The 15,716-nt window shown below is 44.5% G+C and overlaps 1 protein-coding gene across 1 annotated transcript; it reads right to left on the minus strand.

Moving 5' to 3' along the window:
- Positions 1–5,596: 5,596 nt before the first annotated feature.
- Positions 5,597–15,664, minus strand: LSM1 (LSM1 homolog, mRNA degradation associated). The gene is made up of 4 exons (XM_043454446.1): positions 15,420–15,664; positions 10,488–10,556; positions 8,976–9,091; positions 5,597–6,074 (listed from the first exon to the last, which is right to left on the minus strand). The coding sequence occupies exons 1-4, from the start codon at positions 15,463–15,465 to the stop codon at positions 5,904–5,906; spliced, it is 402 nt and encodes a 133-aa protein (XP_043310381.1). The 5' UTR covers positions 15,466–15,664; the 3' UTR covers positions 5,597–5,903.
- Positions 15,665–15,716: the final 52 nt, after the last annotated feature.

Raw genomic sequence — 15,716 nt, forward strand, 5'->3', positions numbered from 1 at the left:
CTACCCCACACCTGTGGGTCCCCCCCTTCTGTCCATGTCTGTAAACTCCATTAGGACCTGGAAATTTCAAAAGGACTTGGATCCTTTTCAAATTTTGGACTCCCCAGCACTTAGCACGGTGCTAGATAATTGTGTTGTGGCTTCAACCCCATGGACTGTAGCCTGTCAGACTCTCCGTCCATGGAATTCTCCAGGCAGGAATACCGGAGTGGGTTGCCATTCCCTTCGCCAGGGGATCTTCCTGATCCAGGGATTGAACCCGGGTCTCCTGCATTGCAGACAGATTCTTTACTGTCTTGATCCACCAGGAAAGTGATAGATAATTAAAAGATAGGAGCCTGCCACTCTGGAGATTCTTGATAAATACTGATTTTCTTCCAGCTCTTCCATACTGTTCATAGGAGACAAGCTTATTCACAGGGCATGTTTTCCTCCAAAGGGGCCATTGTGCAAGAGAAGCAGAAAGTTAAGGCAAATTTAACTCGTGGGGTTGAGGTCATTTTGGCTCACCTCCCTGCAGACAACACTTGATGTAGTCCAGCACTTCCTTCCTCAGTCTGAGTTGCTTGCTATTGTGTAATTCTTACTTGTATAAAGGAGACTAGGACTAAGTTCACCGAGGATGTGGCGTCCCCCGCCTCCACCCCGCCCGAGGCTGGCTCAGTGCTGGGGACTCAGTAGATGATAATGGTTGGTATGGAAGTCCTGGGCCGGGGGCTGCTCTAAGCCAGTGGTCCCCAGCATTTCTGACACCAGGGACCCGTTTCATGGAAGACAGTTTTTCCACAAACCAGGCCTTTTTGATTCACGCATATTACGTTTATCACGCTGCTGCTGATCTGATAGGAGGCTGGGCTCAGGTGGTCATTAATGCAAGCGATGGGGAACAGCAGCGGCCGGAAATACAGATGAAGCTTCTCTGACTTGGCTACCGCTCACCTCCTGCTGCGTGCTCTGGTTTCTAACAGGCCAAGGGTGGGTACTTGACCATGACCCCGGGGGTGGTGGACCTCTGTCCTAAGCTATTCACACATAGACTCAGTCCTTACAACGACCAGCCAAACTAGTTGGCACTGTTGGGATACTTGTCTTATTTATTTATTTACCATGTGTGTGCATGGCTTACAGGAATGAAAGCGCCGAGTTCTCACCACTGGACTACCAGGGAACCCCCGGGATCCCTGTTTAATAGACAAGAAACAGAGGCACTGGAGGGGCCGCTGGATCAAGCTCAAGAGTTCCGAAGTGAAGAAACCAGGATGCACAGTCTGCTCTTCACCTTTTTCTCAGAAGTGAAGATTTACAATGTTAGTTTCTGCTGTCCAGCAAAGTGAATCAATTATACACATGTTGCTGTTGCTCAGTTGCCCAGTCGTGCCCGAGTCTTTGCGATCGCATTCTTTTCCATTATGGCTTATCGCAGGGCAGTGGACACAGTTCCCTGGACTGCACAGCAGGGCCTGGCTGTCCATCCATTCTGTATCTGATAGTCTGTATCTGCCAATCTCTGTCATCCCTCCCCTCCCCACCCCCTCGGGAACCGCAGATCTGTTCTGTGAGTCTGTTTCTCTTTTGTAGATAAGTTCATTTGTGCCATATTTTAGATTCCACGAATGAGTGACATCACGTGGTATTTGTCTTTGTGCCTCACTTCACTCTGATAATAATCGCTGGGTCTATCTGTGTAGTCATGAATGGCACTAATTCTTACGGCTGTGTGCTCTTTACAAAACTTGCAAATCCGTCTCTCTCTGAAAAGTGGGGCCCGTATTTCCTGCTTACACCTGATGGATCTCAGGGTGATAAGCAGTGCACTGGGTTATCCCCTTGCACTGGTTCTCTTGTCTTTGTCTTCCTGTCCCCAGCAGGTGTGCCGGGGACGCTTGGCAGGGCCTGCAGTTAAAGCTGTCTTTGGCAATAGCCTGAACCAGGAGTCACCTGAAGGCAGGTGGGCTGAGTTTAACCTTCCAGATATTTTATTTGGCCTACACACCATTTTTAGAAAATTTTGAATTAGTTGTCAATACAAACTACGGGGACAGAAAACAGACCAGTGGTTTGCCAGGGTCTGGGGAAGGCCGGGAAAAGGTACATTCAAAGGGGCAGAGGTCATGGTTGTGTTAACTATATGCAGTAGTTAAAACTCACGGAATTGTATACTAGAAAGAGTGAAGTTACTGTATGCAAACTTATTCGTCAGTAAAACTGGGTCTTCGAGATGAATTCCCAGTCGGGGTTTCTGACCTGGTATGTGGCCAGCACTGGGCCCTCTCTTCTTGCTGTCCTAACCGCTGGTGGGCTGGTGCCCTGACACCACTCAATTCCTCGTGTTTCCGGAGCATTTGAGGGCTTTTTGTAGCCCAGGGTCTAGCCGAGTGGCTAGAATGGAGTTACAGAAATCTTTTTCTACTCCTTTTTTCAAAAAAAAACAAGAATAGATAAAAACTAGGAGGCTGAGAAGCAGGGAAAAGAGAGGCAAAGCAGTGAAGTGAGAAGAAAAGGGCTTGATTTTATTCTCTGCTCCCACATAGGCCTGGCAGAGCCAGAGTCGACAGGTAGAGTGCTAGGCAGGGTGGACCGATCCAGGCCTTTGGTACAGACAGAAATGTGCCCCTTTCTATGGTTGGTTTCCTAATTCTTTCAGGTTAGAAGATCTTGGGTATATTAGCTAGATACAAAACTTGCTTGGTTGGGAACAGCAAGCACACTTAAAGCTGTCTCCTGCTTTCCTCATTTGGGGGATCCCAAAAGGGTAATATGGGCTTCCCTTGTGGCTCAGCTGGTTAAGAATCCACCTCCAATGTGGGAGACCTGGGTTCTATCCCTGGGTTGGGAAGATCCCCTGGAGAAGGGAAAGGCTACCCACTCCAGTATTCTTGCCTGAAGAATTCCACGGACTGTATAGTCCACGGGGTCACAAAGAGTCAGACGTGACTGAGCGACTTTCACTTCATCAGGGGGTAATATGCGAGGTGGGGGTGCAGCACTGTAGGTGGGCGGGAAACAGACAGAAGAAAGAGTACCTGTTGCTTCCAGCAACCCTGACAAGCCCTCCCCCACCCCGGCCCCATTTCCCTGGGATGCTCTTCAGGTATTTTCACACCAATCATTTCCAACTCTTCACTCCTGGAGGGCCGTAGTCTCCAGTGGAGGCAGTAAGAAACCATCTCCATATTCAGTGTAAGGATTCACGCTAATTAATTCACTCCTGGTTGCTGGGTGAGTCCTGCTGTCCTTGTCCTTTGAGGTCTCTGACTGTTCTCTGAAGTATCTTAGTAACTAGCCTGAATTCACCACATCCCAATCCATCCATCCATCCTTCCTTCCTTCAACTCCACAGATATGTACTGAGACTTGATATGTGCCTGACATCATTCTCCATGTACGATCACAGGAGTGAATATGCCTGACATCATTCCATGTGTGCGATCACAGGAGTAAATATGACAAAAATCCCGCTTTAAGGATTTACATTCTTGTCGGGGGAGTGAAATTTATGTTGGATTACAATAATTGTTCTGGTGAAAAACAAAGCTGCAAAGAATATAGTTGGGGACGGTGTTGCTATTTAAAATGGGTCTTCAGGGAAGGATTTTCTTGTAGCTGTCTGAGGCAAGTATGTTATAAACAAGAGAATGGGAAATTCTGGCCCCATCCAGGGCTTGCTCCACCTGCTCTTACCGTCTCTCCCAGCCTGATCTGTCGCTCATACTCCTGTGAGCAAAACTGAGGCCACTGTCCAGCCATCACATCTGGCACCTCTGCAGCTCACACTGACGTGGCATCCTTCACGGCGGATGGTATGAGGGTATCTGGCTCTGCTGAGTACCCAGGGCCTGCTGGGACTTTAGCTGAGCGGGGGAGGAGAACAGATATTGTGGTTTAAATTTAGCTGACAGCATGCAATGAAAGGTCAAGAGCCAAGGAAGGGGGAGAAGAAGAGCTGGGAGAGAGGGAGAGGCTGCTGCACTGTTACATCAGAATGAAGATGGATAATTTCAGATAATTTCAGTATCTGCGAAAAGCCTGGACTGGGCAGAGCTGAGGGCGATCCCTGCACGGAGGGGCAGGGAGATGAAGGGGGGGGAGCAGGGAGCCGTGTCTTGTTCCACCCTTCAGCTCTATCCTGTGCGACAACGCTCTAAAGGGCAGTAGCTTATCGTACGTGATGACTGGAACCCAGCCATGGCTTGAAAATCCCTGACCTACTATGGAAACTGTCTTCTCCTGAACAGAATAAATCGTAAGTCTTATGATTGCATGTGGGATTGTCTGAGTGAGGTCAAAAAGACAAAAGATGATTACAGTGAACTTGAATCTCTTGAAGGTGTTCGATATTCTGAAAGGTTGGTGCTCAAAAACAACAAATTCTGCTCTCAAAATCTTGTAGTGAAAGTTAACCACATCTTCCACAGTTGGTGATGGGTTTTTCCCCTTAATGTGGGAATAAGAAATTAAGGCTATTCAGCGGTAAGGTTAGAGGTGAAACACACAAAAGAAATCGTTAAGTGCAACTTTTCTCATATTACCTCCTTTGGAACCAAGCCAGTGATGAACAGCTAAGGTCAAATGGTTTATCTGCAAACCACTGAACTCAAACCATTGCAAACCCCCAAGGTCATAAAATGTGAAGTATATTGAATACTATAAAGTAACTCAAAGATAGGAATTGGATATAAGTATCCTCTCTGCAAAAGATGTCTCTGCTCAACAGACTATAAGTATCTGGAATAATTTTACAGTTAAAACAGAGTCAAGGAGGAAGACTGACTTGCTTGAACCCAAGTGCCAGAGAGAAGAGAGTCTGGGTTTTAACCCGTTTGTCTCCCAATTCCAAGTTCACACTGTCCAGTAGCCAACACTGACTCCTGGAAAGCACAGCCTCTTACGAGATCAACATCACACCGGAAAGGTGGCATCACCGGGGGTTGGCAGCCAAGATGTGTGGGTGGAGAAGAACCTAGATCTATCAGTCACTTAAACACTGTTTTATCTGTGCTTCTTTTTGATAATAGCATAAGACGCTCAAGACTCAAGCCAAATGACCAGAAAAACCTCATGAAATTAACAGCATTTAGAGAAGCTGTCATGTGGGTCTTATGGGAACACAGCTGGTGACGCGGCTGCTACCACGCCTGCTTCTCAAACACCGGCTTCTGTTGTAACCAAGAACTGTGAAACCTCACTGAAAGAGCCCTCCTGGAGCCTGAACATTTTTTGTTATTGGGGGAAAAAAAAAAAGACAAGGTGATAAGGGAGGACCTGTAGGACATTCAGTATGAAAATCCTCCTTCGAAAGTGACTTCCCTGGTGGTCCAGTGGCTGAGACGCCACTCATAATGCAGGGGCCCCAGTTCCATCCCTGGTCAGGGAACTAGATCCTGCATGCCACAACTAAGAGTTCATATGCCACAGGTCCCACATGCAGCAACGAAGACCTGGCAGAGCCAAATAAATGAATTAAAACCAGAGCAGACTGGAATTGTGACAGAAGGGAAATTCAATGTGTGTGTGTGTGGACTGCTTATACCTCTGAGAGAAGTTAAATGATGCCCAGTCACTGAAGGCAACTCAAACTTGGGAAATAACACTGCAATTTTGAGATTCAAGTTTTATTTACAAGTAAATGAAGACTGTCCCCTGTAGCCACTCATTTGGGGTGAGAAGAGCAATGTAAAGTCGTAGCTGCTGGCTCCACAGTGATGAGTCAGAGGAGTCCATGCCACTGTTTCTTTAAACGATGATTTTGTAATTAAAACGAAAAAAACAAAACACAAGACATGATTTCTTCATGTTGCATCTGTGAACGAAGTCAAAAATGACTTTTCGAAGCTCTAGTCTCTCATCACATGTGTGAGGTGACAGCCCCGCTCCCCGAGAGCGGCAGTCTCTGAGCAGAAGACTTAATACTCATCGAGAGTATCTGCCCGAGGGATGGACAGGCCTCGGTCCTTCAGGGCCTGCACTTTCAGCTTCTCCGCTTCCAGCTTGGCCTGCTGTTCCGCCCTCTGCTCTTCTAAGATTTCTTCAATAGACACTTGCTGGAGAGGTGTGTCACTCTCCTTTTCTAAGTCCTACAAAACAAGCGGGTTTGGAAAACTTCACCTCATGACCAAGAACAGAAAACATCATGGATCTAAAGGCAAACGGATTCCTGTATCGGGCTTGAGTTACCTTCCCTGCTCGTGCCAGGGCACAGACACCTGTGCACAGGTAACCTTGTACGAAGAAAGGGCTGGCGACACCCCACAGAGCACACGGGTGTGATTTACAGGAATCAGTGTCGGTGTGCGTAACAAGGCTTCAGTCTGTTCAAAGTCAAGCCTACGTCAGTTAAGAACTACTTTTCTTACAGCTACTTCCCCAGCCCCAGGGAATCCAAGAGAGAAGTCGCTGAGGTCAAGGTAGCTTAGAATAAATTTTGTACTTACACACGGTCCAAGTCAGCCTAACTTCTGTGGCTGTTCTTTTTTTTTGCTAAGAAGTAAAAACATTGGTTCAAAGTAGCACCCCTGACCCCCAGCCTCCAAGCCAAAGGCCATCAATGGGCCCTCTGTTAACACAGGACTTCTTTCTCCCCCATGACAACTAGTCTTCCGGAGAAAACCTCAGCAAACCAGTTGGGTTAGTAAATCATTTTGGCCCCAACATTCTTCCCAAATATTGGCTACATTTCCCACTTAATATGGTAAAACATGCTAATATATTTATTTGTGAACACCTTAAACATCTGATAACCAACTTGATAATGCAGAATTTTGCTATAAAATTATCTATCAACCGACTGTTTCTTCTTCTTAAGAAGTTTATCTAGGTATCACTTGGTGTTTCTGTAACATGGAAAGCCTCTATGGACAGGGTACTCACATTTCTCATCCTCCTCTGACTTTTACTTACAAAATCTGGGAACACAACACAAACGCCACCTCTCCAGGCGTTCCAGCCTACCGCTGGATGCTAATCTGAAGAGGTGGCCAAGGCCTCGGAAGCCACAGCGGTGACACGGCAGATGGAGGACTCTCCCAGAGAGGTTAGAGCGAAAGCCACATAAATTCCATAAGCAAGCCCTGCCCTCAAAACTTAGCTGCATCCAGCAAAATATATATTATCAAGTGTGATCTTCCCTCACAGCCCATGGGCAGCAGAAGGGAAGACAATGTTCTTGGCTCCGTGTCCTACCTCCTGGACTTTCCAATGTTATGCGCTGAGCTATTCGTGTGGTTATGACAATGCTGTTACCCAACAATCAGCTTATTACTTAAGGCTGTGTGTCTCATTATCCTTGAGGTAGAAGCCAGGGACTTCACAAACAAGTCTGTCTACAGAATGCAAGTGGTTTCCAGTTTTGAGTTTTCCTAGAATTGGTACACAACGTCTTCAAACAGACCATCGATTCACAGAACTGTGGAAGCAGTCCTGAACCATATTTCTTTAGTAATACCACTATAAAAAATTCTGCAGAATCTGAACCGTTAACATACAAAAAAGAGAGTACTCTTCTCCACGAAAGGGCTCCCAGGAAACAATGACACTTCAAGAATAAACACAAATTCTTCCCTTCACATACATCTACACAGGGCTGTGTCTATGCCAAGGTAACTGGCACAGAAAGCCTATCTGTGCTGTTTTCTTCTCTTCAATTGAAGCAGTGTGTGTGGTATTGTGACTTGAATCTTTCCCCTGATAGCAAAGTAATACATTTCCTCTCTAAAAGTTACATTCAGAAAAGTAAAAAAGAAAGAAAAAATAATCACCCACCATCCTACCATCCAGATTGGCCAGTCCCTCTGAATGTACAGTCAGACAACGATCCTGACCCCCACATCCCAGGATACATACCATGGTGCTTTACATCAACCACACACACAAAAAACAGCTACAGACCAAGCCGCTTCTCTCCAAAGACTTCTGTAAACCTGACTTAACATGTGGCTAGGGATTGGGAAATGGTACTGAAAACTTTAAAGATAAAATCAAGGTTTGATTTTCCTGGAAAACGCAATAATCAGAAGCACCCGGATCAAGTCAAAGATATTAAATAAAGCGCTTTTAAAGTAAATGTTTCATGTAAACTGTGAAATCAAGTTTTATCTTCTTTAAAAATGTCTGAGTAGTTCTAATATATATTTTGGAGGAGTAGTTTTCTAATGGTTCACACACACACACTCACACCTACAGAAACACCACTTGAGAGGATTTAACTTTTCACTTGCCAGCTGGCTTTCCTGACAGATAATAGGAACCTCCTCCTTGCCTGGGAGCTAAGAAGCCAAGTGAGGTTGAGTCCATTCTGAGAAAATTAAGAAAGGCTTCTTCTACAGTCACTCTTTCCCCCTGCCCCCTTTAAAAACACAGATATCATACTGTACATGCCACGTGCCTTTCCCCCAAACCCAATTACCTTTATGTCATGAAAGACCATGTGTAACCAACTGTTTAAATGACTACAAACTATTCCAGTGTTAGTAAGCCATATTTCATTGGACTATTCTTCTCTCGCTAGGTATCAGGCTTCAATTTTCTGCTATTAAAGATATGAGAATAATCTACTAATGAACACATTTGTGTGGGACAGTGTTTTATATATATAATGGCTACACCACTCAGCTCCTGGGATCTTAGTTCCCTGACCAGGGATTGAACCCTGGCCTCTGCGGGTGAGAGTATGGAGTCCTAACCATTGGACTGCCAAGAAACTCCCATGTAGGACAGTATTCTTTATGATACCAGGTAAAAATCAATGATATTTTACTGTTAACGGGATCAAAATCTTTAATATGCCAGGAGGCACTGAAACAAAGTTGACTCTTCTTTGGAGCTCTCCTTTTATAACATCCCTTTCTTAAGCTAATTTGGTGGTGTCCTGTGAGAAGCTGGGTCAAGGCGGAAAACATTTTTTCCTTCTTGAAAGGACAAAAAGAAACCTAACTGGCATGATTATCAACAGCCATAGCAGCTTAACAGTTTTCACTTACTATTTCTCCTAGCAGGACCACATTTTCTCCTCTGACCACAAAAATCCCTCGAGGAATATCACCATATTTCTTGCCCACGTGAATGCGCTCCACAGTCTGATGCAGCACTAGGTTAGCTACAAGTGTACCGGGAAGAAACAAAGACATTTAGTGCAAATTACTCTACAGGTAAAGGCCCACAACTCAGTCAGTTACCCTGAGTACAAACGACTAGCTGAACATGGTTTTCAAACTTTCTAATTCTGGAAAAGGCTAAAATTTCAAACCATCTCGTCCTATTTCATTCAGACACACCACTTGGAGATTTTTAAACAACTGCAAATAGAGTACTTGGGATTATGTTGCACTAATACAAGAAGGATGGTGGAAATAAATGAAGAAAATTAAATTCCTTATGAGTTAATTGCTGATATCAACATGACTATAAGAAAATATGATAGGGCACTTGGAAAACTCTAAAGTCCAAAGAACTGCAGAAATAATCTTTTTTTCTTTTAGAAGGAAACATTTTTTTCTACTTTGTGCAGGTATGTATGTGTGATGATTTACCAAAGATTTAACTTTGTTTCGGTACGGATGATTCATTCAATCCAATGTAGGTATTCATGGATTATGATACAACAGTAATCTGTTTTTTTCCCCTTTGTCAGATGACTATAATTCGGTAATCTGAGAGTAACCTTAGTATTCATTACTTTCCCCTCATGTAGTCTGATGAATTTGACTTAAAGTTTAGAACCACAACCTGTGCAGAATAATTGCTTTTCTTCTTTCAGTTGGTACTGTTGTCGTCTTTCAAGAAACAGTACTATCATCTGTGATTCTTATAAATATTTCAATTATGTTGTTCTTCCTTAGGCCCAAAGCCACTGACCTAGCTAATGTCCAGCAAATGTTGACATGAACTGGAAGTTCCTCAAGACAGGAGCAAATATAAGGTCTCTTTAGAAAACACAAGAGACAGAATCAAGATTAAGACCTTGAGTCTGATGTATCCCAAAGTATAAAATCCTGAGCTTAATGTGGGGGGTCCCTAAAAAGCTTCAGGAAAGGCCTCTGACCCACTTCTCATTGGACAGGGAGGGATTACCTTCAGGGCAGGAACTGCTTTGAAGAGTAGTCGCACCCAAGCCAATGTACAAATGAGCAGCCTTTTCAGTGGACTGAGTGTATTTCTATCATCTGGCTCCCTCTAATGGGGAAAATAAAAAATAGTCCAAAACACTGTAATCACATGTTCTAGTAGTGAAAACCAGTTTTAGAAATAAAAACATAAGCTTGTAAACACAAGCTTTCAAACCACCTAACTGTAATTTAGAAAACAATGATGTAGTGACTTAAAACAGTATTCATCCTGCCAGGTACATGAAAAATGTTGCAGATAAATAAACTTCAATACGAAACAGCACAAAAATACAGTGGGCAGCTCTTATCATCCAGATTATGGGATGGATAGAGCCATCATGGCTCTTATCATCATGGACTTATGATAAGTCCATGAGTAATACATACCAAATTGATCAATGCTTCTCAAAAAGCCTATAAGTGTCCTTCCATCTCGAAGCAGGACCAAGTGCTTTTCTGGGGAGAGGAAAAGAGATCTTTAAAAAACGAACTGTTAGCTTCAGCCCAAACGTTTACAGGGAAACAAAAACAGAGTTAATAGAAGATTAAGCTTGACCACTTCCTCTTACAGAGCATTTAAGGCAGAGTTCACTGAGAAACTAGAGGGACGACCACAGGAGCTGGGGATTAGTTTAGATGAGAAGATGGCTGGTGAAAAGAATCTAAGAGGGGCAGCAGAGCGGGGAAGGTCTGGGCACGCAATCAGAGGGCTCAACGGACTGGCTTGAGGTGCTGGTGCTTGCCAGTTAAACCCTGTCAGCATCACGTCAGTTTCTATACCTGCCAATTTGGACATTTAATCTAGATGGTCTTTATGATCTTAATTTTCCAAAATTATTTTCCCCTCAACTTAGACAGAGAGTCTCTATTTCACACTCTGGAATCAGAGACGGTTTTAAGTAAAAACAGTTAGCAAAGACATGTGAAATGAGGATGCTGATAATAAAACCAGAGCAAAATTCAACAGAATGTATTGAGAGCTATGTGCTATTCTGGGGCCTAGACATATAGTAGAGAATAAGACTCAGAGTCACCAGCCTCATGAACTTATAAGCCTGGTGGAGAAAAGCAAACACACTTTTAAAAATGACCTATGGTGATTAGTCTAGCAGAATAAAAACAAGATAGCAGAATAATATGAGAAAGGGAGGGGAAGAAGCTATAGAAGAGAGGGTGGTGGGGACTTCCCGGGTAGTCCAGTGGCTAAGACTCCGCACTCCCAATGTAGGGGGCCCAGGAACAAGATCTCATATGCCACAACTAAGAGTGTGCATGCTGCGACTAAAGATACCATGTGCTGCAACTAAGACCTGGTGTAGCCAAGTAAATAAATAAACATAGGGGAAGAAAAAAAAAAAAGAGAAGGTGGCTAGGGAAAACCTCTCTGAAGAGGTGACTCTGAGCCGACACTGAAGAATGACAGTAAGCCAGTCACTAGAATAGCTAGCAAAAAATCACTTATTCGTCTTTAATGCCATGCATAAAGTACTTTCTACAATGCAGAACTTGGACCATAAAGAACGCTGAGCACCAAAGAACTGATGCAAGACTCTGAAGAGTCCCTTTGGCAGCAAGGACATCAAACCAGTCAATCCTAAAGGAAATCAACCCTGAATATTCATTGGAAGGACTGATGCTGAAGCTCTGATACTCTGGCCACCTGATGCAAAGAGCCGACTCAATGGAAAAGACCCTGACGCTGGGAAAGACTGAGGGCAAGAGGAGAAGGGGACAAGAGAGGATGAGATGGTTGGATGGCATTATCAACACAATGGACATGAGTTTGAGCAAACTCTGGGAGACAGTGAAAGACAGGGAAGCCTGGCGTGTTATAGTCCATGGGGTTGTAATGAGTTGGTCAGCACTGAGTGACTGAGCAACAACAAGATGCAGAACAGTGCAATAAGACAGTGAGTCTTTCCTGAAGGAATTTATAGGCTTTTTTTTGGCTATAATTAAGTACCACAAGAGGGCGAATCTTAATTACATGAGAGTGAGAGAAACTGTATCTAGCTGGAGGTATCTGAGTTGGACCTTAAAGTGAAAGTGAGATGGATGAAACTGGAGCCCATCATACAGAGTGAAGTAAGCCAGAAAGATAAAGACCAATACAGTATACTAACGCATGTATATGGAATTTAGAAAGATGGTAATGATAACCCTATATGCAAAACAGAAAAAGAAACACAGATGTACAGAACAGAATTTTGGACTCTGTGGGAGAAGGCGAGGGTGGGATGTTTCGAGAGAACAGCATCGAAACATATATATTATCTAGGGTGAAACAGATCACCAGCCGAGGCTGGATGCATGAGACAAGTGCTCGGGCCTGGTGCACTGGCAAGACCCAGAGGAATCGAGTGGAGAGGAAGGTGGGAGGGGGGATTGGGATGGGGAATACATGTAAATCCATGGCTGATTCATGTCAATGTATGACAAAAACCACTACAATATTGTAAAGTAATTAGCCTCCAACTAATAAATGGGAAAAAAAAAAGTGAAAGTGAAGTTGCTCAGTCGTGTCCAACTCTTGGCCACCCCATGGACTGTAGCTTACCAGACTCCTCTGTCCATGGGATTTTCCAGGCAAGAGTACTGGAGTGGGTTGCCATTGCCTTCTCCAATGGACCTTAAAAGGTAGATAATTTTTGGCCATGGGAAGAGTGACAGGGACTGGGAAGAGTGACAGGGTCTGGGAAGAGGAGGGAAATCTGTAATTTAGGCAGAAGAAAAGGGAGCTGTGTATCCAAATGTGTGGCTAAAAGTTGAGGGTGTGAAGGGAATAGGAGATGAAGTCAGAAAAGTACTGGGAGCAGGCTGAGTTTGGATGTGACTTCATGGGGAACAAGACAACTCTGAAGATTCAACTGGCAGAAAAGAGAGAATGGTTTTGAGGCTATGACCAGAGTCCAAGACATGAAGAAGAGACCTGAACCAGGGCAGAGATGAGAAGGGAAAGGATGAGAGGATCAAGACACTGCAGTTATAAGGGATGGAATTGGTCAACCAAGTGCGTTTGTATATGTGGATATGTGTGTAAGAGAGTGGGAAGCTGAAGAGATGGGTTAAAGATGATGCAAGAATTTTGAGTCATCCTGTCAGGGAGGACCATGTACCAAAAGTTAGGAGTGAAAGAAGCAAGATCCCGTGGAAGGTGTTTTGTTGTTGTGATTTTCAAGTAGTATCAAGACACCTGTGCAGAAACGTCAGCTGCAACTGGAGATGTTAAGACTGGAAGGCCAAAGAAGTCTGGATCAGAGCAATTTTCAGTATGTCCACAAAGAGGTGATATCATTATTAAAGTCCAGGAATTCTTCTAGAGATTTAAATAAAGCTGCGTTCAAAGATGGAACCTAGGAGTCCATCTATTTTAGGAAACAATAACTGTTGCAGAGATAAGAAAATCAAGTACCAGTGTTGCAGAAATCAAGAAAATGAAGAATCATATGATAATGGTATCAGTGTGCCAAAAAGAGGAAAGAATGCATTAGACAGATGTCTTTTAAGATTGCAGTTTCAGTAGTGTGTTGACAAAAAAATCTGATTGCAGGGTGATAGAGGTGGTCTACTCCAGGTAGCCAGGAAATAAGAGTTAAAATGGGAGATGATTTAAGAGGTTTGGGGGTACAGATGTGAAAAAAGGAATGGGAATTTGATGGTGAAATATAACTGAAAAAAAAAATATGACAGACAAGAACATACATGAGGGGGAGCAAGAGATATGAGAGAAAAAGGCTATTAATGGATTCCAGAAGTAGCTGGAAGGAAAGCGAAATAAGACACAGACTGAAAGGGAGGAATACTTCCAACTGAGATGAGAGGATGGGTGAAAATACAGAAAGACTGAGGAAAGAGGATGAAACTGTGTGTGTGTGTTGCAGTGAAGGCTGCATATGAAATGATTTGAAACCACTCAGTAAAGGAGGGGCTTGGAATCTGCAAAAAAAAGGTTAGAGACTTGAGAAAAACAATTATTTTTAGTAGAATGGCAGGATGTGCTAGGGATCTCAAATAACTCAGATACATAACAAGAGAGGTGAGGGCACCATCCTCAGACAACTAGAATTAAAGATTTCATTACACGTTACAGACAGGCCTGTACAGTGGTTATCCACACATAAATTTGATCCAAGCTACACTACATTCCCTTCAGTAGCAAAATCACTAATTTGGATCTAAAAAGTGATTTCAGACGATAGCAAGAGGATTTCATCACAAATTCACTCTTTACATACACAGTAACTGCAGATTGCTCAACTTGTTTGGAACTGTGTGTAACTGTTTCGCAGCAATTACAAGTTAATGAGACAGATCACACAATTGGCACAACTTTAAAAAAGTTACACCTAAAAGTTGTTTTAGGTGTAACTCACAGATGAGAGTTTGGAAAAACGAGATACAACCGAGCTCTTCTTCAGGGTAGTGACTGGGATAAGGGAGGCCTTAACAGCAAAAGAAAACTAAAGGAAGAAAAAAAGTAAGTTTGAAGTGACTCAGTCTTTCTGGAAAAGTCACTACCTAGTCTGAAAAGCTAAATACTCCCAAACGGTAAAAGACTGCAAACGGCCACACAGTATAAACCCTAAGTTTAGTGCTAATTAAGTCTAACTGATGTATTCGGAGAAGTCAATGGCACCCCACTCCAGTAGTCTTGCCTGGAAAATCCCATGGATGGAGGAGCCTGGTAGTGCGGTCCATAGGGTCGCTAAGAGTCGGACAGGACTGAGCGACTTCACTTTCACTTTTCACTTTCATGCACTGGAGAAGGAAATGGCAACCCACTCCAGTGTTCTTGCCTGGAGAATCCCAAGGACGGGGGAGCCTCGTGGGCTGCCGTCTTTGGGGTCGCACAGAGTCGGCCACGACTGAAGCGACTTAGCACCAGCAGCAGCAGCTGTTGTATTACTATTTTCGTTTCTGCAAGAATCCTTTCTCTAAGAATTCTCATTCATCCACCCAGTAATCACCTGATATTTCGAAATACCACAGGTGAGAGACAATGGACCGGGGAAACGGTAACCTTCACATATGAGCTTCAGCAGCTGCATCCCTGAAAAGCAGAAATGAATTCTACAGCTTGCCCAGGGGACCGGTGGAAGCTGCGAGAGGCGGGGTACAGGGAGTAGGCGAGAAGTGGCAAACGGTGTGTCCCGTGACTCAGGCATCCTCCGGAGGATGCCAACGCCGAACGTCCAGAACTGCACTAAAAACAAACCGCCCCTGGCCCGGGCTCATTCTATCAGCTTCCTCCTTAAGAGGCACCCTCCTGGGAGGAAGGGTCTCACCCCAGACTCCACTCTGAGGAGATGAACTACTCACTGTCGATGTCCTCAATGAGGCTGGCGGTGCCGGGCATATAGTTCATTTTGAGTAGAGACAGAGCTGCAGTGTATAGCGGCGGTGGGCCAGCGCGTCCCACACCTCCTTCCTCCTTACCGCGGTCGCCGCCTTTGCGGGACCGGGACAGGAACCCGGACCCGGACCAACGCCGCCGCCCCGGCTTTCAGTAGCCGGGGCCTGCAGGAAACGCCGCCATGTCGCCCCACCCACTTCCGGCATCACGTGCCCGCCCTCAGGAAGAGGTGGGACCGTTCATGTGGTTACCCCCGCCCCGCG

The sequence above is a fragment of the Cervus canadensis genome, chromosome 31, assembly GCF_019320065.1.
Source record: "Cervus canadensis isolate Bull #8, Minnesota chromosome 31, ASM1932006v1, whole genome shotgun sequence".
Classification (NCBI taxonomy): Eukaryota; Metazoa; Chordata; class Mammalia; order Artiodactyla; family Cervidae; genus Cervus; species Cervus canadensis.

Bases quoted from the DNA above. Each gene is read 5' to 3' on its own strand.
- LSM1 (XM_043454446.1), bottom strand. From the start codon at position 15,465: ATGAACTATATGCCCGGCACCGCCAGCCTCATTGAGGACATCGACA. The intron at 9,092-10,487 runs GTATGTATTACT...GTACACTTGTAG, and splicing joins GAGAAGCATTGATCAATTTG to CTAACCTAGTGCTGCATCAG. The intron at 6,075-8,975 runs GTAAGTGAAAAC...CTTGTTTTGTAG, and splicing joins TGGTCCTGCTAGGAGAAATA to GACTTAGAAAAGGAGAGTGA.